The sequence below is a fragment of the Apium graveolens genome, chromosome 11, assembly GCF_009905375.1.
Source record: "Apium graveolens cultivar Ventura chromosome 11, ASM990537v1, whole genome shotgun sequence".
NCBI classification, from domain to species: domain Eukaryota; kingdom Viridiplantae; phylum Streptophyta; class Magnoliopsida; order Apiales; family Apiaceae; genus Apium; species Apium graveolens.
The window spans coordinates 142,104,261-142,130,060 of record NC_133657.1 but is presented as its reverse complement, the minus strand read 5'-3'; the positions used below and the strand labels follow the sequence as shown (position 1 = coordinate 142,130,060).

The 25,800-nt window shown below is 35.7% G+C and overlaps 1 protein-coding gene and 1 long non-coding RNA gene across 2 annotated transcripts; both read left to right on the top strand.

Annotated features, from left to right (window-relative positions):
* The first annotated feature begins 1,377 nt into the window (after nt 1–1,377).
* LOC141697819 (phosphoinositide phospholipase C 4-like) lies at nt 1,378–5,995 on the top strand. Its single transcript, XM_074502364.1, has 9 exons — nt 1,378–1,947; nt 2,692–2,894; nt 3,343–3,478; nt 3,601–3,843; nt 3,958–4,184; nt 4,306–4,423; nt 4,639–4,791; nt 4,872–4,958; nt 5,480–5,995. Exons 1-9 carry the CDS (start codon nt 1,633–1,635, stop codon nt 5,777–5,779), a joined length of 1,782 nt encoding a protein of 593 aa, XP_074358465.1. The 5' UTR covers nt 1,378–1,632; the 3' UTR covers nt 5,780–5,995.
* A 1,303-nt stretch (nt 5,996–7,298) lies between these two features.
* On the top strand, nt 7,299–9,487 carry LOC141698539 (uncharacterized). The gene is made up of 3 exons (XR_012565146.1): nt 7,299–7,817; nt 7,972–8,215; nt 9,064–9,487. It is a non-coding gene; the product is annotated as an uncharacterized LOC141698539 (long non-coding RNA).
* The last annotated feature ends 16,313 nt before the right edge of the window (nt 9,488–25,800 follow it).

Sequence of the window (25,800 nt, the reverse complement as noted above, 5' to 3'; positions counted from 1 at the left end):
CACTACAGCTACCAAGATCATCATGCATATGGCCAATAAACATTATGTACTGATTCTAATGGAACATAGATTATTTTCAATTCCTTTGTTCTATGTTGAGTTATCCAAACCAGTATTTTTGAGTTATATATACAGCTTCTGTCTTGCCTAACAGATTATCATCATATATTAATTAATATTTAATATTCAAGTATTTGCGTCAAAAATAATATATAATAAAACATATAAAATAATTTATTAATGAAGAACTGTGCATTTATTTGAGGGACATATTTAGGACGAATGGTAGATTATATTGTAAGATTATTGACAAATTTTGTATACAGTAAATAAGTAACGAAAGAAGGATTTTAGTGATATAAACAGTATCTGGACATTAATTGAACATAAATTTATAACCTCAATTTTTAAATTTTTAATCTATTTGTAATATTTATTAATAAGCGACACCCTTTTGATGAAACATAATAATATCAATATATCAAAATGTAAAATTTTAGTTATTCATATATAACTAAATTTCATTTCAAAACCAATAAAGCGTTGGTAGAGTGGTTAGACTCATGTCTTCCTTGCGGGAGATCGCGAGTTCGACTATTGATTTTTGCATGTATGATAAAAATTAGAGAAGAAAAATTCATTTTAAACTCGGGTCAAACTTATGTACATAATTATACAAAAATTTATTTAAGCATTGTATTATTGTAAGAGCTATCTCCAACACACTCCCTAGAAACTCAAAAATTAAGGAGAGGGAATTAAAATCTTGCTCCAATAAAATCTTTAAACTCGCTCTTAACTTTAAAGTCTAATCTCTTTACTCAATTTTAAGAGTCAAAGTTCACTCTTAAGTATTATTTTATTATATATTTTTAACAGCATTCTCTTTCTCTTTCTCTTTAGCCAATACTTTATTGGTTGGGGTGAATGGAATAGAATGGATGTAATAAAAGGAAATAAATGGTAGTTGGAGGGAAGAGTTGAAATTGTTATGATAAGAATTGCGAAAAAACTGGGGTTAGGAAGGAATAAAGAATTTCATTGTTTAATTATAATGCAGGTGGTTTGGAATGAAATGGGTGAAAGAATAAAAATTTTAGAAAATTTAATCATTTTTCACTTAAAATCTCATCCATTCCATTTTATTTCATTCACTCCAACCAAATATAACATTAAGTTCTCGTAATCATTAGTATCCCAAAATCTCGGGTATATAATTATGTAGGATTTATTTATTTAATTTCACTGTTAATTTTTGTTGTTATAGACTTTGATCTTAATTCCATATTCAATTCACAACTACATATTTAAATGATAAATATTTAATTGTCTGTATTCTAAGTAATATAATAAATCTGATATTTTGAGCTAGTTAGATCTTGAATTGCTTCAAGAACAAAAATGTTTGTAATCATTAAAAAAAAAGATCAAGATGAAATGACGAAGATGACACGTACCACCTTAGCTCACAACTAGAAGTTGCATCGCTCACTCCGTTTCAACGACTTTTGCTGTACCCTCCCATTTCTTTATTCATCGCTTCAGCTACTCCATCTATCCGCGTACTTACATACATTCACACACATGTATTAATACCTGTGTTGCAGACATCAAATGATCAAAAGTTAAGAAATGGAGAGATACAGTGTGTGCATATGTTTTAGACGAAGATTTCATGTAATGAAGGCGGCCCCACCAACAGATGTTGTCCAAATATTCAAGAAGTACTCAGAAGATGGGACCCACTTGAGTCCTGACCAGCTTCTTAGATTTCTGGTTGAAGTACAAGGTGATGAAGGAGCAACATTGAATGAGTGTGAGAGTATAGTTCAACAAGTTCTTGGTACAAGACATCACATTGCTAAGTTCACAAGACATTCTCTTACTCTTGATGACTTTCAGTACTTTCTGTTTTCAACTGATCTTAATCCTCCAATGTTATTTAAGGTATGATCTTAAGTTTAGAGATGCTACTTTGATTGGTTTTGTGTGTTTGGTTTTTAAGTTGGGATCTTGTTATTTACATTAGTTGACCTTTTTTGTCATTTTTATGGCTTTGTTTTTCGATTTCTTGATTGGAATCAGAGTTAGGCATAAGTGGTAGTTTAGAAATGGATTTGATGAATCTCGAAACAGATAGATGATATTAGGACTACATAGTATTAAGAATGTCTGATTGTTGAATGTTGATATGTTACCATTTTCCATTGGACAGGATACATGGGGTTTGTTAGGTGTATTTGGACACTTTTTCCCCCTTTCACACAGTTTCTTGACTTGAAGGTTTTTTTGCAAATCTGGCCATTTTCCGCATTGTGCTAATGAGATTCAAATTATATCTTTCAGGCAATTATGATTTTTGTTTGAGGTCTTAGCTTCAAATATTAACCTTTCAGTAATGAGTAGTGCAAATTTGGGGGTAGCATGAGTTTTTCTGTTAGTCGTGTTGTGCAGTTCATTTATTATTGATACTAAATAATAATCAGGCAGACTCAGTTCTTCATTGACTGTAGCTAATTGAATTTTTTTATGTTAAGGCTTTTCTGTTAGCATTTCTTAGTAAAATTCTAATGAAAAGATATAATGATTTCTTATAATGAACAGAAGATATGGTAACTATTTCTTATAATGAACAGAAGATATTGTAACTACAAACTTTATGGCTAACATAATCACTTGTTCTGTTTTTAGGTTGATCAAGACATGACGGCACCACTGTCACATTATTTTATATACACCGGACATAATTCTTACTTGACTGGGAATCAGATCAGTAGTGATTGTAGTAATGTCCCAATCATAGAAGCACTTAAAAGAGGTGTGCGAGTTATAGAACTTGATTTATGGCCAGACTCAAACTCACGAAAGGGTGCTATACATGTTAAACATGGAGGGTATGTAACCTAGAATAATGCTTTGCTTTACTGATCTTTACTTCTTTTGCAGCGTGCTTTGTATTTTTGATTAAATTTGGCACAGCTTTAGGGCTAAAAGATTCATGTTTTTGTAAGGAAAATTACTACTGTACTGATATGCGAGTCTACTGGAAGAAAACAACTTCCATAGCATGCATCGTATCTCAGTTGAATTTTTAAATTTGCTTACAAGTCTGTTAGCCATCAGATGAGGGCTAGAAAGTACCTTGAACTATAAGTCATTTTTTTTTTGCCACCAGAACTATAAGTCATTTAAGGATATGGGTTCCTATATTCTTTGGTCTGGTAGGGTTATGCAAATTACAGTTTTAGTATCTCAATTCCTAGTATCTCAATTCCTCTTTCTGTCTCCTTGATTTGTGCAGATAATTTTGATTTTGTTAATATTGTGTATTATTGGCTTCAGGACCCTTACGCCTCCAGTGGACCTCTTAAAATGTTTGAGATCAATTAAAGAGCATGCCTTTGCAACCTCACCTTACCCTGTTGTAATAACGCTAGAAGACCACCTTACATCAGATCTCCAAGCTAAAGTAGCTCAGGTTAGTGTAATTTTTGTACATCAATACTGATTTTTTTTGAACTTATCTGCTTTGTACGTTCTCTCTCTAAACTTAAAAGATTCTCATTTGTTTATTTCCCTTTTCCAATTTTTGTATCACAGATGCTCACCGAAACATTTGGAGAGGTGTTATATTGCCCTGAAGAAGATAGCATTAAAGAATTGCCATCCCCAGAAAAGTTGATGAAGCGGGTCATTATATCAACTAAACCGCCGAAGGAGTACCTTGAAGATAAATGTGCCGAGGACAGCAAAAATAACCTGTCGAATAGAAAGGATTCTGATGATGGTTCATGGGACGATGAGCCAGTGAACGATCCAGCTGATCTTCTAATTAAAGATAAGGTGTATAGACCGCCTTTTATGCCATAACTCTTAGTTGTAGTTACCTTCATATCAGAAGTTAAGTTAGATTATTCCATCTATGTTTTAGTGTCATACTTGTTTTATGCCTCACAGAGCTTTGACATCAACGAGAACAGTCAAGGTGCTGCAGATTTTGATGAACTTGACCTTAAGGTAAATGTAGCACCTGAATACAAGCGTCTCATAGGAATTCATGCTGGGAAACCTAAAGGAGGTCTAAAAGAGGCGTTAAAAGTTGAAGCTAACAAAGTTAGACGCCTTAGTTTGAGTGAACAAGGTCTTGAGAAGGCAGCTAAATCTCATGGAATGGATGTTGTGAGGTACTAATACTTAAAATCATGTGCAACGTATTAATGCAGGTTTTCATTTGAAACCACTGTTACAATGATTACAATTTTAAAGCATTGCACTGATGACTTTGTCTTTTCTTAATGTGACAAGGTTCACACAAAAGAATATTTTGAGAATATATCCCAAGGGTATGCGAGTCAATTCATCAAATTACAATCCACTGATAGGATGGATGCATGGAGCTCAGATGGTTGCATTTAATATGCAGGTTTGTTTTTCTGTTCATATTGTAGTCCCTACTTGAGCTGAAGATGCACGTTATGCTCAGCATTCGTATTTTAGGTCAAAATATATATGCCTTCACTTAAGAAAAATCATTCAAATAGACAATTATCTTGGTACTTTTATATTGCTTTTTTTTATTCTATTCCTTTGTTACATGGTACACGGCAATGTGTCAATATATCATAAATGTTATTGTAGGGATATGGTAAAAACCTCAGGGTGATGCATGGGATGTTCAGAGCCAATGGAGGGTGTGGCTATGTCAAAAAGCCTGATTTCTTACTCAGCTCTGGTCCAGATAATCAAGTATTTGATCCTAAAGTAAAGCTTCCAGCGAAGAAGACTCTGAAGGTAAGCACAACAAAGTCAACAACACCACTCATTTCATTCGAACAACCGGAATCATAACACTTTTTAATGTAACACTGCAGGTTAAAGTTTATATGGGTGATGGTTGGCATTTGGATTTTAAGAAAACTCACTTTGATTCGTATTCCCCACCAGATTTTTACGCAAAGGTAAAACATTACTTGCTTTTGGATTTGGCTGCAGCCTGCTGCAAATCCTACTGTTTAACTCCTACAGTGGTATACTTTTCAGTTAAAACTTAAAAAAGTTATTTGGTTTCTCTGCTTATAGACTTTTAAATTTTGAATCTACCTTCTTAATCCTTTATCTACTTTTTCAACCAGTTAAAATTAAAAATCTGTAGTAGCATTAAAAAAAATAGTTTTAATCCTTTCCACAAGTATTTAAAATGGGTTACATGAAATTGTCAAACAATGTTTCCTGCTTTAGCTTATTTCTTGAGGTCATAAAAAGAAAAAAGATAGGCTGTTTATATGTGATTACTTCTTAGTAATTACTATTCCCAAAGAGCAATTACTACAATATCTGACACATCATACTGAATATTTTTTGAAGAAAGACGGCGTTTAAAAATTTGTTACAGAAATTAACATCTGAAATATTATCATATGTTTTTTAATGAATGACGATAGGTATAGATCCATTTTTAATTTTTTTTTGCTTTGTACAGGTTAGAATAGTTGGTGTGCCTGCTGATGCAACAAAGGAGAAAACGGAAGTAAAGAATAATAAATGGACTCCATTTTGGAATGAAGAATTTGAGTTCCCAATGTCTGTTCCAGAACTGGCTATACTTTGCATTGAAGTACGTGATAAGGATGATGCACCAAAGAAAAAAGATGGTTTTGGTGGCCAAAATTGTCTTCCTGTTTCCCATATAAGACCAGGAATTCGAGCTGTGCCTCTCTACGACCGCAAAGGAGTGAAATATCCCTCAGTGAAACTGCTTATGCGCTTTGAGTTTGTATAAAATTTTCATTTCAGTTTTAGTTGTGCCACTATAAAATCATCTGTTTTAAGAGATTCATACATGTACAGTCCGGTCAAAGTTTTGTAATGTTAAGCCAGTTGACCCGTTAATAAAATTTTCAGAAAATGGCATTTTCCTTTTAAGTTTTGGAATAAAAATTTTGTTCAATCGTGGAAGCTTGTCCAGTAGGGTAATTTACAAGTTTAGATATGCTTTCTATATTAAGGGTCCTCATTTTTTTTTGTGTACATGTACATATTCAGTTTATCAGAGTATATGACAGTTGACGTAATGATCTTGAAAGTGCATGGTATCATGATAAAAAAAATTATGATCAAAGTGTTGACGTAATTGGATAGCTAAGTTTACACCCTGTAATTTTTTAGCACTGTGTTCCTAAATTTGTGTACTTTCCTTCAAGATATGGCGTAGGCAGGGTTTTGTGCTGGTAGCAACCTTATGTATTGTGCTAAAGATCTGATGTCTGCCAGCCATGGGATGGGGAAATCATCTTACTGCAGAGGAAGTATTGAGACATGTTTTGCATTCACCGTTTCGTTACTTCCGGTCATTCAAACACACAGGTGCACGCATTAGATTCTGCAAGTATGTCACATTGGTGATTTCTTGCTTTTCTCTTTTCAGTTTTGTCCTGATTTCCTTTTAAGTTTGGAATAAATCTTGAAACTTGAATGCTTTCCAGCTTGATTTAAATGGTGTTATAATTTGCAGCTTTCATATAAACACGATACTCTATTTCATGACTGTTAAATTTCAGATTATAGTGACCATTGATATTTGGTAGGGTACCAGTTCTTTTAATAAAATAGAATAACAGTTTTAATTTGAGGATATACATAATTATATTTATTTAGAATACATTCATGTGTAAAATTAACACATACTATAATTTTAGATTTTCTACGAAATTGTACGGCTAAATTAGGAACACACATTTCTTAGTTTTTTTTTAACAATACTAGGACAACCTTGATGTGGTAAAACATTTCCTGCATTGATGTTGTCTAATATAAGCACGCATATCATGGATTAATTCAAGTAGTAACTAACTACTATCATACATAGTTTTCTGGTTGTAGTGATAATACAACTAAACAAATTGTAGACGGATGAGTTGAACATGTTAAAATTAATAATTTGAAGCTAATGTAAACCTATGACTTGGATTCAATCAGTAGACGGAGTCAAAATCAAGCTAAGTCTCCTCGCGGAGTAAACCATATTGGGAGGCTTCTGGTCATCCTCGCGGTGATCACATGTTTAAGTATGGTTTTAAATAATATTGGTGTGGTGGCATATGATGCTGGGGTTAACTGGGTAAGGCAATCTCGACTGAGATTGCTTCAGTCCAATGTGCTTGATATGCTTTTGTCAGATGGTGTCCAAAAGGTGAAGCTCTACAGTTTTATGTGTGCGCATCGCTAACCATGAGTTCTTTTTATGTTTTGCAGGTATTTCATGATTGGAAATGAATCCTTTTTATGTTTTGCAGGTATTTCATGATTGGAAATGAATCCTATACCATGACACATTGATGGAATATAAGCAATCTGGCTAGAACCAAACCTGAATCTAAGGGATAACAAGCTCAATTAATGTGCAATCAAGTGAAAAAACCCAGACTCAGATCCAACCCAGGGCCTGGGTCATCTCCCAGCCAAGATCCAACCCATGACCTGGATCATCCTCTAGCCGGGATCCAACCCATGACCTGGATCATTTCCTAACCAGGGTTCAACCCATGACCTGGATCACCTGCCTACCAGGATCCAACCCGGAACCAGGATCAGACATGAGGGAGGTCCCTGCAAGCACATGCACACTCCACAACCCGCCAAGGATGGATACGTGGGCACGTGACGATGACAACTATCAACAACTAACATATCAGACAAACACGGCGCGTGTCAGAGGACCGTTAGGACACCCTGAAGGTGGTCCTCTCCTGGACACGTGTATGCAATCCACCCAAATCAGGCGTCCTTCGTCTCCAGCAACCAACGGCCCTGATCTAGAGGTACCAACCCTTAAACCCTACCTTTGGGCTATATATACCCCCAAAGATGAAGGGTTTAGGGGTTAGAAATATTTTCATTACACACACTCTCAAATACACAGTTTACACACACACAGTTACCTTAGTCCTCTCTATCTTCATCTTCCCCAACCAGACTCTTATTCTCACACTGGAGGCGCCGCAGAGATAAAACCCCCCTCTGGTGTTGTTTTGCAAATACCCAACAACAGCTACACCCCACTCTCAGGAAGAAGGTCCAGGCACGGCGTCGGAAGAAGCCGCCCCGCTCACCAGAGTTATCATTTGGCGCTAGAAGGAGGGGACTCCATCCTTGGGTCTCGCTGCCCCTGGATTCACCTTCATTAGCAAACTCTTAAGAGAGTCCACATCTTAAACATGTAAGAACACAAGCAACCATACCCTCTCTTGAATATGAATGTTGTTCATTTAAGCCACGTTTGTGTGAGCTCACTAGGTTAAGTCATGTTTGTGTGAGCCCGTTCTTGTTTGTTAGTTTTGATTGTTTGGGGTTTGATAGTTTTGGTAGTTTTAAAACCCAGATCTACTTTAGTTTGCATACTGTCCTTGTGTTCTAGAGCCTGCTGTTCTTGTTCAGTAATATTGTTAGCAAAACCCAGAAAGTTTGTTTAGTATTATTCTGGAATTTTTTTGCTATCTTCAAAAAAGCAACCTTAGATCCACATTTTTAGCCTCAAATCTTGGTCAGTTGTCTGTACACTTGTGGTAATGGAAAGATCAGGAAAGAGTACGGGCTTTATACCCGGAACCACACCGGCTATAAACCCAATCCAGGTTGGGGGGCCACAGCCACAACCCGGATCAAAATCATGCGCACTAAACATTTTCTAAGTGCCAGCCATAACTCCGGTTAAAATCCAATCCAGGATCCGGGTCAAGCCACAAAGTAGACTGTTGTGTATATGTTGTGTACTTGATGATTTCATTAACAAAACACCTTGGTAGATTTTACTTAGTAAAAATGTAGCACTCGACGGATAAGGATTATAGTCCCGACGGATAACTCAATATAGTCCCGACGGATGATGATTTATTATCCATCGAGTGAGTAGCTTATGTAACAATAAGTCTGTAGCACATTTCTGCATACACATTATTTAGATTCTGTAGTAGTACTCAAGTCATGTTGACTTTAACTAGATATGCAGAATAGGTTGATTAATTGTACATAGATGATGTCTTATAATTCTGCATAAATGAAATGAAGTCAAGTGCCCGATTGCTACCCGACGGATAAACAACAATGTCATTCGACGGATGATCAACAAGACAACCCGACGGATGATCATGAACTCGACGAATGATCATGAACCCGACGGATAAAGAATTCAAACATCTGTTGACAGTGACAACACAGTCACATGCGTCGAGTGTATGCAAATGGAATGTGGTAGCCTATTCAACTGGGTTTTAGAGAACAAAGAAGCATTACCATTTCCATGCTATTATGAAGATATTGAAAGATGCCGGAATAGAGTAATGAAGTAGCATAGTATTAGACTTGATAGTTTTTGTTTTATTATCTTGTCTTATTGCTTTGTAATATTGGTGATATATAAACTAAGAAGTAGCAGATAGAACAATTAACTAAGCAACCAACAGAGAAATATTTGTAAGCTGTATTCTTAGCATTTCTCTACAATCTTAGTTGTTGTCAATTTGTAAGCAGCTGTGAGCTAATTGCTACACAGAGTTCTCTTGATATATTATATATCTCTGGTGGATACATTCAAATCCACCAGAAAGTTTTTACAAACTTGTGTTTTTAATTACTTGTGTTTTGATTCATTTCAAGTTATTATTCCGCACTCTGCAAATCAATTCACACTGATATATATATTTAAGTTAGAACAATTTTATTTGTGAACAAGTTTCAATAATTCCATTCAACCCCCCTTCTGTAATTCTTGTTGCATTGTTAAGGGACTAACATAGACGCACCCGGGAAGGCCCTCTTACCCGGATCAATAACTTAAAAAATAAAATATTTCCTAAGCAAGCAAATTATCAGGGAAATGATCAAAAAAAAAATCAACCCGGATTGCCACCAATCCGGAAAAATCCAAACATTAAAAATCGTTCAGAATCAAAGTACGGAATCAGAATTACTAGAAAGCACTGAATTACATGGGCAAGGCCCGAGAAGCTTAACAAAGTTGAAGCAAATCTAAAGGAAACTGGGGCTAGGACCTTTGTAGGGCTCCGGCTCCCCCTTACCCTGTTCAACAGCTGCCTTGGCCGCCAGGAACTCTTGGATGAAGCTCTCCCAGGAAGCCAGGGGATCGGTTTTAATATGCCTCTCAGCAAAGATCCAGGACCTGCGAACCTCAGGCACCCCGGCTTGAGCGACCTCGAAGTCATAAACATCGTTGGCTTTGAACTCGGCGATGATAGCCTTCTTGTCTAGATTTTACTTAGCAGCCAGGTGGGCCTTTAACTTCTCCACTTCTTCGGCAAGACCGTCAGCCCGGGCCTTCTCATCTTCAAGCTGGTTCTTCAACCCTGACTCCACGGTCCGGAAGCCTTCTCGGGCCTCGTCCAGTTCATCTTTCAGATTGTCCGCCCGGATCCTTTCAGCTCTGGTCCTGTTGTTAGCGTCCCGGACCTCTGTGAAAGTGATATCTGAGCAAATGGATATGGCGCTCCCAACCTGGTATAATTCAGAGAAGAGACTTAAAGAAATACGAGAAAATTTAGGAAAATGCAATCCGGACATAAAGTTCTTGATAGTTATCTTCCCCCATTGGCTAGTCACCCTCTTGAAAGCAGCAGCCATACTGGAGCCCTCTACCCCATCCCAGTCGTCCTCGGAGGGGATGCTCGACATGAACCCGGCTAAGTCAACCAGGGACTTGGTCCCAATCTTCACGGGGTCCCCATCCAGGCCTTTTCCTTCCGAATCACAGATGACCCGGCTGGAGATAACAGCTTTACCCCGGGGAGGCTTGCCCGGAGCTGACTTTCTCTTCTTAGCAGGAGGGGCCTCATCCCCGGAAATCTCCTGGACATCCGGATCATCATTCAAGGGCACATTGACCGGATCAACCATATTCTGGGGGGCAGAAGACTCGGCACCCCCTAGCATTTACAGAACCGGATCCAGGTCCGGGAGCTCCCTTGGAGGTCTTAAAAGCTAGACCCAAGGAGTTAAAAGCAGTAGCGTAGGCAGAAGAAGATATTATCATCTTAAAGGAAGGATCGTAATGCGGAAAACCTGTAGAAGAGGAAAAAAAGAACAAAGTCAAAATCGAGTTACCAAGTGATCCGGACCAAGCAACCAACAATAAAAAGTAAAGGGACCTGGGTCCCCTAATCCAACCGACCATCCAGATCAGGAAGCAGACAAATATAAATGCAAAAGCAAGTAAATAATCCTGCCCGGGTTACTAAAAAGATTGAACAACCTGAGAGAACTAATCCGGGTCACCAAGTATGGCGGGCAATCCGGATCAAACCAAAGCGACTCCTATTCCTGAAAAGACCAAAAGACGCAATGCAAAGAATCTGAATCCTCTAGACTAAATGCAAATAAAAGGAAGAAAGAAATCCGGGGTGACATGAAACTTACAACCGAGTTCGAACAGCAGCTTGTGGTTCATAAAAGTATACCGGGTTGGCTGAAACCCGAGACAGCCGTAAAATTTCTTTATTTGGGTCACAGCCTCCCCTTCTAAGATTGCAGGATTGATTTGTGTGCACACCTCCCAGGGTAAATTAAGGCAAGAAAGCCAGGTCAAATCCCTTCAACATTATCAACTCCCCATTCCAGTGCTTCAAAGAAGTCTGGTGCATAACCGGTTTGGCTACACCCGGACCATAACCACACTCTGCGGCCCAGAATCTAAGCTCGTAGAAAGGTTTCTGGCTTGATTTGGAGAGATAGAAGATTTGGTGGAAAGGTTTGAAGGTGGGTAGGAGTCCGACCTTATTACAGCAGGCTATAAACTAGGTCATTGACTTGATCCCATTAGGAGTGATCTGTATCGGGGAGATCTCGAAAACGTGTTTACAAAGCTGATTAATAAACATGTGGCAATGAGGACTCCACCCCGATCTCAAATGCTCTAGCCATACAAGGATGAAGCCGTCACAAGGACGGTGGTAAATCCTCTCATGGGGTTCTGGCCACCTCCAAGCGATATCAGGAGTTAGCTGGAATGCGGCCCGGATCGCCGTATCCATGTCACCCGGGTCATCCTCCGCATAGAAGTCCTTCACCTGATAGTGGTCCCGGCTAATTGGGAACGTGGCAAAAGCGTCCTCTAGAGCCCCCTGGTCATAAACCCCAGGATGACCATCCTCCTGCTTCTCATACCTAACCCGGCCATAATAGATACTATTTTCAAAGTCAGTTGGTTTTCTGACAAAGTGGTATTTAACATTGGTCCAACGGCCCTCGGGCGTGAAGAGAACCGAGTTTTCTGGAAGCCACTTGTACCGAAAACTGGTAATTATTTCAGCGGATCCGGAACCCTTCTTAACCATTTCAACCCAGATCTGTGTTTTTTTAGATGAATCTGGGTCGTTCTCTTCACCGGAAAAGCCTGGGTAGCAATTAAAAACTCTCCTAGCCCGCTTCTTGGTCCGGACCATATACCTATTAAAATGAAGGTCAGTTAGCCTGGGCCCCTACAGATTTTATTTATATTACTAAGAGGTCCGGATCAAGTACGTTATGTTAATTCTTCCATAACCTATCAATCCAGACCGCTAATGCAAGTCCAATCCAGGCAAACATCAACGATCCGGATTATCTACCCTACCCAAGCACATACAATATCTTAAAACCAATAAAAGCCAATACCTAAATCCGGGTCCATAATACTAATCTGGATCGGAACAACCTATGTTAGATATATTTGTGATGTCATGTCTAATAATGATTTGTGTTTAGTTTTCAGATCTTAACTAACAGGACAAATCAAGACTTAATTGGAAATCAGTACTTGTACTGAAGTCAAAACTTAAGATATCAGAACTTAAGTTATCAGAACTTAAGATATCAGAACTTAAGTTATCAGAACTTAAGTTATCAGAAGATATTTATCAGGAGATAATATCAGGACTTAAGAAGACTTTCAGATGAGAAAGACGACTGATTGAAGGAAAGAAGATTAAGGCAAACACAAGAAGAGATATGCATGGAGAAGAATTCTATGAAGAGTAGAATACTTGGAAGAAAAGATAACTAGTTGATATATTTTAGGATGCAGACTTATGTTCGATATCAATTAGAAGTTTAGCTTGTAACTCTGTGTCTATATAAACACCGCATAGGGTTTACACTATAAGTATTATCTTAATCGAGAATATTATTCATTGTAACCCTAGCAGACCTCGTGATATTTGTTCATCACTGGGAGAAAACGGTTCCATTATAATACTGTTTAATTAATAATATTATTCTATATTTCATACTTGTGTTCTTAATTCGATTTGATTGTACTAGACACTGTATTCAACCCCCTTCTACAGTGTGTGTGACCTAATAAGTGGTATCAGAGCAATCTGTTAACACATCTACAGTAAAGATCCAAAACAATCATGTCTGAAGAAGAGAAAACTCCAACCAAGCCCAACAAAACTGAAGAAACTCCAAAGACTCAAATCCATAATCGATATGAGACTATTAGGGTTCCCATATTGAAACCTTCTAAGTATCCCATATGGAAAGTGAGGATGACTATGTTTCTGGAAGCTACAGATCCAGAATACCTTGACAGAATTAATGAAGGACCACATAAGCCAACCAAGCTTTCTGTTGTAGTTGCAGATCAGCCAGCACAGATTGTACCAAAGGAGAAAAGTGAGTATACAGCTGAAGATATCTCATCTATTGCCAAGGATGCAAAGGTAAGACATCTGCTGCATAGTGCCATTGATAATGTCATGTCAAACAGGGTAATTAACTGCAAGACTGCAAAGGAGATATGGGATGCCTTGGAGATAAGATGCCAGGGAACTGATTCAATTAAGAAGAACATGCGGACTATACTTACTCAAGAGTATGAGCACTTTGACTCAAAACCTGATGAGTCATTAACTGGTTTATATGACATATTTTTCAAACTCTTGAATGATCTCTTTCACTGGTGGATAAGGAATATGATCTTGAAGATACTAATCTTAAATTCCTTTTAGCTCTTCCTGAAAGTTGGGATTTAAAGGCAACTACTATAAGAGACAACTATGCTCTTGATGAAATAACTCTTGATGAAATTTATGGTATGCTCAAGACTCATGAACTTGAGATGGATCAAAGAAGCAAGAGGCATGGGAGAAAGTTAAGAACATTCGCTCTTAAGGCTGAGGAGGAATCCCCCAAAGTGGTTGTCTCAAAGAAAGGCAAAGGAAAGGCTCTCATCACAAAGTCTGATTCAGACTCATCAAGTTCTGATGATGATGATGAGGATTTAGAAATTGAAAATCTATCTGAGATGGATGTTGATGAAGAGATGATGAGATTGTGTGCTCTTATGGTGAAGGGCATCACAAAGATAGCTTAGAGGAAATTCAGAAGGGGAAAGAAGTTTTCAAGGAAAAGTGGAAGTTCTGATAAGAAGGGATTCAGAAAATCTGAAGGCAAAGCTGGAAAGTCTGACAGAGGAGATTACTCAAATGTTAAATGCTACAATTGTGGTGAGAAAGGCCACATATCTCCTGACTGCAAGAAAGGAAAAAGTGAAAAAGGCAAGGCACTTGTCACAAAGAAGAAAAGCTGGACAGACACTTCAGATTCTGAGAATGAGGTGAACTATGCCTTGATGGTAAATGCTGATAGCAGTTTTAAAGCTGCTGAGTTAAAGGTACCTCAAACAACTTATGCTTTTCATACTGATGATATTACTGAGTTGAGATCTTATCTTAAAACCATATTTATTAGTTATAGAGATCAGACTTTAACTTATGATAGGTTAACTTCTGAAAATCTGGCTTTTAAGAAAAGGAATGACTATTTAGAAAAAGAGTTAGTTATGTTCCATCAAACTCAGAAAGAAAGAGATGATGCTTTTTATGTTAGAGATGAAGTGTTAAAACTGAATCAATCTCTAAAAACTGAGTTAGAAAAGGAAAGAGAGATTATCAGGACTTGGACTAACTCTGCCAGAACAACTCAGAATTTGCTAAGTAGTGGAAATTGGAAAGAGGGCTTAGGTTATGGAGATGATAAAAGTGAAACAGGAACTGAACAAATTAAGCCAATTATTGTTAAACAGACTACTAAGTCAAAGTTAAATTCTGTTAAGTTTGTAGCTAAATCTGTAAAGTTTGATTCTAAAAAGATGAAAGATACTGTGATAGAAGTTAAGGCAGAGTCAACTTCTGACAAATTGAAACAGGATAAGACAATTGAAGTTAACATAGGCTTAATGACAAAGAAGCAGCTTAAGTATGAGTTGAAAGAGATTAAGTATGTAAACAAGGTAAAACCACCTAGGAAAAATAGGAATGGAAAGGAAGGTGTGAATAAAAGCAATAATTATAAGCCTGTTCCTAATACTCCTAGAAAGAAATGTTATAACTGTGGAAATTCTAACCATCTGGCTTTTTTTTGCAGGAAAAATAAGAACATAAACTCCTTACCTTCTAAGTCAGGAGTTAAGAGTCAGTCTGTTAGGTTTAAGCCATAAAATCCTTGTTTTCATTGTTGTAGTTTATGGCATTCCATTTATACTTGTAAGGAATATTATAGTTTGTACTATGATTATTATCAAATAAAACCTTCTTTAAAGAAAGTTAGCATTGTTCCTTCTAGTATAAGTTCTGATGCAAAGTTTGATACTGTAAATGCTGATAAAAAAAATGTTAACATAAACTCTGATGTTAAATCCGCTGCAAATGTTAACAAACTTAATAAGGCCAAAGGATCCAAGCAAGTCTGGGTCCTTAAAACTAATCATTAGTGGCCTTTGTGATTACAGGGCAACCAGAAGAACATCCTAGTTCTGGAAAGTGGATGTTCAGGACATATGACTGGAAATAAAGCCCTGCTATCAGACTTTGTGGAGAAAGTTGGCCCAGGTGTTTCTTATGGAGATGGCAATATGGGAAAAACACTGGGATATGGAAATATCAATATTGGTAATGTCATCATTGAAAAATTAGCTCGAGTCTCAGGACTTAAACACAATCTGCTGAGTGTTAGTCAAATCTGTGACAGAGGTTATCATGTGGATTTCTTTGAAGAAACTGTGAAGTTGTAAGCAAATTTATAGGCAAAGTTGTTCTAAAGAGATACAGGCATGGTAACATTTATGAAGCCAAGCTTTCAACAAGTTCTGATGGTTCTGCAATATGTCTGTTAAGTAGAGCATCAATTGAAGAAAGCTGGGATTGGCACAAGAAACTCTCTCATTTAAATTTTAACAACATAAATGAACTAGTCAAGAAAGATCTTGTGAGAGGACTGCCAAAATCATTATTTGCTCCTGATGGCCTTTGTGATTCATATCAAAAGGCAAAACAAAGAAAATCTTCATTCAAGAGCAAGACTGAATCTTCAATTCTTGAGCCTTATCACCTACTACATGTTGATCTATTTGGTCCAGTGAATGTCATGTCAATTGCAAAGAAGAAATATGATATGGTCATAGTAGATGAGTTTACCAGATACACATGGGTGTATTTCTTGCACACAAAAAGTGAAACTGCATCTAACTTGATTGATCATGTCAAACAACTGGATAAGTTGGTCAAAGACTCTGTGAAAATTTTAAGAAGTGATAATGGCACTGAGTTCAAGAATTTGATCATGGAAGAGTTCTACAAAGACCATGGAATAAAGCAGGAATTTTCTGCTTCTGGAACTCCACAGCAAAATGGAGTTGTTGAAAGAAAGAATAGAACTATTATTGAAGTTGCACGAACTATGCTTGATGAAGCAAAGTTACCAACCTACTTTTGGGCTGAAGCTGTGCAAACTGCTTATTTTACTCAGAATGCAACACTTATCAACAAGCATGGAAAGACACCATATGAGATGGTGAAGAAAAAGAAGCCAAATCTGAAGTACTTTCATGTATTTGGATGCAAGTGTTTTGTTCTTAAGACTCATCTTGAACAGCTATCCAAATTTGATCTAAAAGCTGATGAAGGAATCTTTGTTGGATATCCACTTTCCATAAAAGCCTTCAGAGTCTACAATTTATGAACAAGGGTTGTCATGAAATCTATCAATGTCTCTTTTGATGATAAGAAGATTACTGGACTTGAAGATTTCAATGATCATGATCAGCTGAGATTTGAGAATGAAGCTTTAAATTCTGATTCTGTAAATTCTGATAGTCTAAATCCTGATACTGCAAACTCTGATGGGTTAAACTCTGATGTTATTGAAACTGTGGTGACTACGCCAAAGGAAAATGCACATATTTAGGGGGAGCATATTGAAGATCCAACCACATCTCAAGAAGCATCAGAACCTAGAACAGGCTCTTCAGATTCTGATTCATCAAGTTTTGATGGGCCAAGTTCTGATAATTCTGGAAACTCAAATTCTGAAGGATCCAACTCATAGAGCATAATTTCAGGGGGAGCATCTAACGCCCTCCAGACCCGGGGTATAAGTCTGGGGGTTACTAGCTAATCACCAAACCTGTACGATCTGATTAACAAATAATAAAGAAATAAAACTAAACCCCTTTAACACTGACCATGATCTTTTTAGGTTGAAGTATGAAAACAAGAATCACTAACTACTTTCATTACAAACCAAATTCAAAATCTCACAAACTCTCTTTATTACAAACCATTTTCTAATCAGTTTTAAACTAAGTTCATCTTTTATTCAAAACACATACACATTAACTATCTACACTCCACCTGTTCGGGCAACTCAAAGATTTCTTCCTGGATTGGGATCAACACCTTGGGTATGAGAGGATCCCGAGGCTTGACCCGTTTCTTTACCACTCGAGTCCTGATGGGTTTCATATTCCTTCTTAACTGAAAATAATAAGGTGAATAACAACAAAAAGAGTGAGCCAAAAATTGCTCAACAAGTCGCAAAATATATAAACAGTGTTAAAGCAATTTAAATAAATCCGTAACCCAGGTATATCTGCAAAGATATAACCCCACGAGGATAGAAAGAAGGCCATTACTGGCGAATATAAACGAACTAAACTGGACTCAAGTTCGCATCTATACCCTACTGATCAGCCAGGACACAGTGCAGATCTATATCTCACTATATATATCCCGTCGGGCACCCAGGCACTACGGCCCATCTCAAGGCACCGGTTATGTCCCAGTCCTTAGGATAAGTAAACTTAATCCCCAAAGTATTATTATCCAGTCCCTGGAATAGCAACCGGAACAATCGGTATGCTTTGATATATTCTAATCACCAGAATATATCAACAATTGTGAGTAGCAATTGGAATATGAATAATAAAGTCAAATGAAAAGGATAAGTAGAAATTGAAATGAAATATGAACAAGAGAATCAAAATAGTGCAAGAGAGATAAGAATATGAAGAAAATATCACTATTCTGAAAATAGAATAGGGGAAAAACTTGCCTTCTGCGCGACTCACTATAATTAAATCACCTTCGTCTATCACCTACTCAACCTTCCTTGTTGGCTTAGCTTCTGTTAGTAAAAATAGACTGGTTAAGGCATTTCGTACTTCAATTGCATCTTGAATCGACTTCACATCATCCCTATTGTCTACCCATGCGCTTAAATCTGACTCATATATTACATATTAGCAAGTAAGACTCGATTAACCACATAATACACATAAGCACATAAGCACATAATCATTTTTATAGTTAAAATAATTTTTAGGATCAAAATCGACTCGCTGATCACTCCACTGATCATCATCTAACTTGGTTCCCATTTTTTTCCGGAATTTTTCGGATTCGTCTCGGCACGCACTTCGATTGATAATCAAGCAATTAATAAAGTCAACTAATTTCTAGAAGAAATTAAGTCTTAATATTATTTTTAATGAAAAGTATTTATTTTTCTGAGTCAAATGGCTTTCGTTTCACACAAATCGGACTACGGTCTAATTATTATCAATTTAACACTGATAATTCAATTTATTTATCTAATATAAATAATTATTACTAATTTTTAAACCCTAAAATTATTTTTAAATAATTACTTAAGAAAAATCAAAGTCAAAAATAATTTTCTATAATTTTTGGAGTTAAAATAAATATGTTATGATTTATTGAAAATTATTTGATTAATTATTGAAGTAATTAATCATTTTTAAATAATTAATAAATAAAAAATAACTAATAAATAATTAATAAATAATTATTTGATATTTTAAAATAATTAATCTCTAATTATTAGGATCAATTACAATTTATTACAAATATTTAAAATTTATTATTACTTACTAGATTAGATCGATTATTTACAACTAAATAATCAATACAATCAGCTATTACGATAACTATCGAATAAATAGGTTATTATTCGAATCATATTCCAACTTGACGATCAACTACTCGTATTTCTACGAGTTGCTCGCATTCCTCGCATAATTATTGAACTACTACGATTATTATTACGATTTAATCTATTATCTGTATTTAATTATTTGTTATGAATAATTATTACGATAGACTTCGAGTAATTAACTATTGCTCGAATATCAATAATCAAACTTATCATACAATTACTAGTATTATTTAATTATCGAATCTTTACTCGTAATATTCGATAAATTTTAATCCGTAATTATTAATTAGTTACTTAATTACTAAATAATACGTAAAAAGATAAATAATTAGATAAACAATTAAATAATTAATTAAATAATTTAATTCGAATTTCTAAATTAAGAAAATAATTTAGGAATTATTAATTATAATTTTCAGAATTTAAAACTGGTTTATTAGAATTTTAGAATTATAAAAACTGATTTTTAATTTTATAAAATATAATTAAATAATTAAAAATCCAGAAACAGAAAACAGGCTATTGAATTCAGGTTTTGAAGATCAAACCCGGGTCGTACACCGGGTCGAAACCGGGTCGACCACGGGCCACCAAGAACAGCCGTCCGGCTGCCCAGAATCCGGCACCGACGGTCTGTTTCCGGCGAGGCTCAATCGTAGCCAACACGTAATGATTATGCACCGTTCTTGCTTCCAACACGTTCCCCACGACTCCGTAATCAAAACCACCCATCCTGCAACCACTGACGATAGCCCCGTCGTCTTCTCCGGCAAAACCCGACAGAACTCCGGAAAAAACACGATCCTTCGTGTTTGTATACCAAACTTAAAGATTATTATACGAAAATAAAGCTGTTTAATTCTACAATCAAACCGAGCCATCAACAATAATCAAAACATCACCAAAATCATAAAAAAATGAATCTAAAATTCTGCTAAACCCACGAACTCGGACCATACCCTCCTGGGGTTATACCGATCAATTAAATACTCAAAATCACTCCTTAACTTGATATAAAGCTATTGGAATCATCAAAACAAACAAACGATTCAAGAAAAAAAATGCCTAATTCGAATATAAACCTTAAAAAAATCGAATTGAGAATCATACATTGAAACACGAAATTGATTATATCAATCGAAAGTAGAGATCAAGAGCTTTGCAACGACTACTTACATGTCTGATTTGGAGGTCGGAATCACGATCAAATCTCTGATTGAAGTCAAGAATACCAAACCCTAATTTCTGGAAATTGGGGATAATTACAGAATTTCTGATTTTTAATTAAATAAATTAATAAAAACTAGGGTATTTATAGCTGTAAAATTAATTTTTGAGTATTAAAATTTAATTTATAAATATTATATATATATACAATATATATGCCAAAATTTTCCAAAAATTGTGAATAATGCAAAAATACAAAGAAATGATATAAATAAAAGTCCTATAATTTTCTAAAAATAAAAATGTGATTTTTGTGGGGTTTTTAACACCCAATGGGGCCCGGAAAAGTCATTTTTCGCAAAATGAGAAAATTTATAAAATGCCTAGATGTTCAGAATAATGTGATGGTAAAAGCCGTTTGGTGAAAAATAAGGCCCATTATTTTATTTGAAATACTGGCTTTAAAATCATGGTTTGGGTCGTAAAACGTTTGAAATGAAACTTATGAATGCAAAATAAAATATCTTAAAAATATCTTAAAAATACTGAAATGACACGGAATACACGTAACACGTAACAATTAGGGTTTGACAGATAATTACACATAACTGACACATTAACACACATAATTTATTATAATTATGATATAATACAGATTTTATGTATAGGCGTAACAACGCCTACAGGAAACTGCGGAACGTTTCCTATCCGCTCGCGAATTGGGAGCTTGATCCTGTTCATCTTGTCTTTCTGTTGTTGTGTGATGAAAGAAGAAAGCAAGGGTGAGCAACAAGCTCACCGAAATAATATGTATAATATTTAACAATATAAGAGCATTCTCATAGTACTCATGAAAGTCTTGGTCAAGAAGAAATGAACCAAGTTTGATATCTTAACACAACCAAGTCGCAAAATATTCAGTATATAAGTATATATACTTTTCAGAATCTTAGAATCCTCTTCCATGCATAATATACATAGAGTCCCAGTTTATAACTTGTATAAAATATCGTTGCAAGGTGATCTCATATATCTAACCTTGTCTCAACATTTTTCCGAAAATCTTTGTCATGCATAAGATAATCATTAACTAGATATAAGTTGAAAAGATGAAGTTACAAGATACTCCAATATACTTATATCTTTTACGAATACTACTTGAACTACCACCGTTCAAGGTATAATCAGTTTCAAAAGTTCATCACATAGATGAGACTACAAGATAAGATTTGAATAGATTCAATCTTTGAAATATTATTGAATGAAATGAAGTTACGAGATACTTCATTAAGTCCTGATATATATATATATATATATATCCATATATATCTCTCATACATTTCCTGAAAACCTCTGTAATGTAAAGTATGAACAGAGTTGCAATATCCAATGAATTTGGAAAGAAAAAAATTTTGGTATAAACCCGATATCTTGCTGATCAGGCAAAGATACCCATTAAGTAATCTTTTCTACCGTAGATGGATGAATTCCTCGCCGGTCATCACCCTGACCACATTAGGACCTCGCGCTAGACCGTTACCCGGCCACTCACGCGTGGATGGACTGTCACCCAGCCTCTTATACCTTCATAGACCGTACCCCGACCTGTCGCTTATGCCGACTCAATTAGATGGACTTACTTCCCGAACATTGGGCAAGTAATCAAATTGTTTTCTCAAAACAGCAACCACGTTGCGAATATAAAATACACCACTGTAATAACCCCAAAATTTTGAACTTTTTGTAACCCTTGTGAATAGTGTTTTTGCTGAAATTTCTGAACAAGAAAACTTTTCATGACACACTATGTAGGGGTTCTGTTATGGATATTCTGAGATTTTATTAGTACTCTATATGGTATATAAGTGTATTTAAAGATCGTCAGAATCCAAATTTGAACCTTTTGATTTTTCCCGAAAATCCACCAGATATCAAAAGAATTGAGTATAAGGTATCAGGATAAAAAGGATTTAAATTCAAGGATTTTATTAGAGGATCATAAAAAGGAATATAATGTATTGAGAAAGGTTAAGGGAACCTAAGTAAAAAGATCCCGGGTATGATCTCTCAAACGAGAAACGAGAACGAAAGTTAAGCGAACCGTATAACAGATAAGCGGTCATTAGCCAAGTAATTAGGGGTTAATCAAAGAGGTTAGGGTTGATGAGGTCATCCAACCAATAAGAGGGGGGCAAGTAAGGGAAGATGACATCATAAGCATGACATAAGCATGACATAAGGGGAAGGAGATGTGGTTGGTTTATAACCACACAAAGACAAGGTTAATAAGGTAATTAACCAAAACAAAAAAAAAACAAAACTACATCCACCAAGCCAAAACAAATCATTTTCATCAAAACAAAAATTGTATTTCTCTTCACCAAGAACATTTGCTCTCGGCTTTTACCATTTTCAAAGAGAAGATTTTTCAAAATCCAAGTTCCAAGCTTCCTAAATTGGTAAGATAATTCTCTAGTACTCCTTATGCATATTTATGGCTATCTTATGAGTTTAAGCCTCCAATTCATTCTTAATCTTCTCCAAGAAATCAATGAAGAAGGCAATGAATAGTGATTTCAAGGTTTTTAACTTGATTTTTCTTGTTTTTCCTTTAAGATCCAAGCATCTCTAAGACATCTCAAGGCTTCTTAAGGCTTCCTAGCTACTCACATCACTTCAAGGAAGGTATATCATCTCCAAACCCTAGCTTTACTTGGTATATTAGGATGATTTTGATAGTTATGGTAAAGAGTAGCTTGAAGCTTGTTTGTTTAGAGTTTGGGATGAAATAGTGGTGAATTGAATGTTGAAATCTTATGGTTTGGTTAAAGGATTTAAGTATAGTTTAAATTCAAGTTTAAGAATAAGTGTAATTGTTAATATTGAGTTGATTGGGGCTGTTGTAGTGTGATATGGATGGACTTTGATTGTATGAATGGATTGGGGTTGGTTGGTGATTGTATTTGAATGGTAAAAAATTGGGAAATCGCGTAAACATAGTCGTCGTAATGTCCGATTTACTTTAGACTGCTTTTGTTCATAATATTAGGATCCCAGAAATCCCTTCTAGGTTTTGACCATTTCCATTTTTAGATAGTTCATGTTACGAGCTTCGTTTTGATATATGGTTCGTTTGATTCCGATGTACGGTTTAGGAGAAACGGCCGTTTTAAGTAACAACATTTCGTGAACGAACCATTACCCCTCGCCTTACTTTGAAACATAGGTTAAAGACCTTAAAAGGTTAATTAATGTATAAAACAATTATGTTAAGTGATGTTAGGCAGTTGGTAAGACACTCGCGAAAGAATCGCCTTAAAACTCGTAATGGTTAATTTATTAAAAATAGTGGAGCCGAGGGTACTCGAGCGACTTAAGAGAATCATTAAGCGCAAAGCGAGCGTTAGAGTCTAAATTTGGTTAAAGTATAGATTTACAAGTGACTTTGGTTTAATTCCAACTCACATGTTGTTTATAGGTTACCAGACTCGTCCCGAGCCATTTGTAACCCCCAGTCGCTCAGGCAAGTTTTCTATCCGTATACTGTTGTTGTGATGTATACACTTGTATATGCATTATCTTGTGATAGATGCATAATGGTTATTTAGCAAATTCTTGCGATATATTGTAGTATGTAAAATGGTACATATGCATGCCTGTTTCGTATTCTTTCCATATATATCTGTTGATTCAGTTGATAATACCTTTGCTAGAGAATAGCGGTAATTTGCATATACCCTTAGTATAGGGACCCAAAGGTGAAAACATTTTCTAAAACCGGGAGTCGAGGATCCCGAGTAGATTTTATATATATATATATATATATATGGTTATAGTTTTCAAAATTTATAATCGAATAAGGTTTATTCGATAACTTTATATTATTTAATGAATATTATTTCGAACATTCATTCGAGGGCTTATGACTCAGCTTATTTTATTTATTAAATATTATTTCGAATATTCATTCGAGTGCTTATGACTCAGCTTATTTTATTGATTGAATATTATTTCGAATATTCATTCGAGGGCTTATGACTCAGCTTATTTTATTAATTGAATATTATTTGAATATTCATTTGAGGACCTATGACTCCGATTATTTACTGAAATATATTCTTTATTTTATTAAAGAATAAGGTGTCGATAATCAAACTTATTTTTGATTATTCAAATAAAGATAGTACTTTCGTATAAGTATATCTTTGGTTATTTAATACTCATTTCAAGTATAAGTTTTACAACTTCTACTTCGAATATTTTTATAAGGATTATCTTTATGAGAATATTATTTAAATAATAATATTCAGATATTTTCTAATATATCGGGACTGATTTACTTTATTAAATCAGCATTACTCCAAACACTCTTTAAAGTGTTTTCGAGTCTTCAAAATGATTTTTAAAGGTTAGAGCGAATCCCAAAACTTGTTTTCAAATTTAAGATCTTCCTTTTTGAAGGGGACTTGAATACTCGCTCAAAAATCTAAGGGATCCGGCTCTGTGGTGTATGTTATATTCGCAACAAGGTTGTTGTTTTGATAAATGAATTGATTACTTACCCAACACTCGGGAAGTAAAATTCTTGGAACAAGTTAATCCATTAACAAGCATCGCCTGGGAAATATCGGTGAGTTCTCCTTTCCAACTAGATACGACTTCTTGGTGGAGCCGTATCAACAAGTTTCTACTTGGGGAAAGGGGGAACGAGCTTTACGTTTCAGAGTCATGGATTTCATCTGAACTAGGAGTGGCGTAAGTGGTCGAGTGGCGCCGGCCCAGCCTTATTATATTGGCCCAAAATGGCCTGGAAGTTCCGCTAAGACGGTCCATTCCTTAGGAGTCCAGTGTTCGGTTGACAAGTAAATCCGACAGGTTCTCCTCTACATGTAGAAAATGGTGGGGTTGTACTACTACGACTGATCATCGTAAGTGGTCTTCCTGGCACGGCAAACTCCCGTAATGAGTTCATCATCCAATTGGATATTTCTGCAACACTACCCAGAGCACTTCGATAGAAGGGCTACGGTTGGGCGATTGTTGAGTGTTGGCAGGGTCAAGTTTTCAAAATGATGTGTGCATCAAATGAAGTATCTCATAACTTCATTTTATTTTGATGATATTTTAAAGATTGATTCTATACAAGTATTATCTTGTAGTCTCATCTATGTGATGAACTTTTGAAACTAATTATAACTTGAACGGTGGTAGTTCAAGTAGTATTTGGAAAAGATATAAGTATATTGGAGTATCTTGTAATTTCATCTTTTAAACTTATATCTACTAAATGATTATCTTATGCATGACAAAGATTTTCAGAAAAACGTTGAGACAAGGTTAGATATATGAGAT

Excerpts from the sequence above, each read along its gene's own strand:
- LOC141697819 (XM_074502364.1), top strand. The coding sequence starts at position 1,633 with ATGGAGAGATACAGTGTGTGCATATGTTTTAGACGAAGATTTCATGTA. Across the intron at positions 4,424-4,638 it reads TGGTTGCATTTAATATGCAG|GGATATGGTAAAAACCTCAG; the intron begins GTTTGTTTTTCT and ends ATGTTATTGTAG. Across the intron at positions 4,792-4,871 it reads CAGCGAAGAAGACTCTGAAG|GTTAAAGTTTATATGGGTGA; the intron begins GTAAGCACAACA and ends GTAACACTGCAG.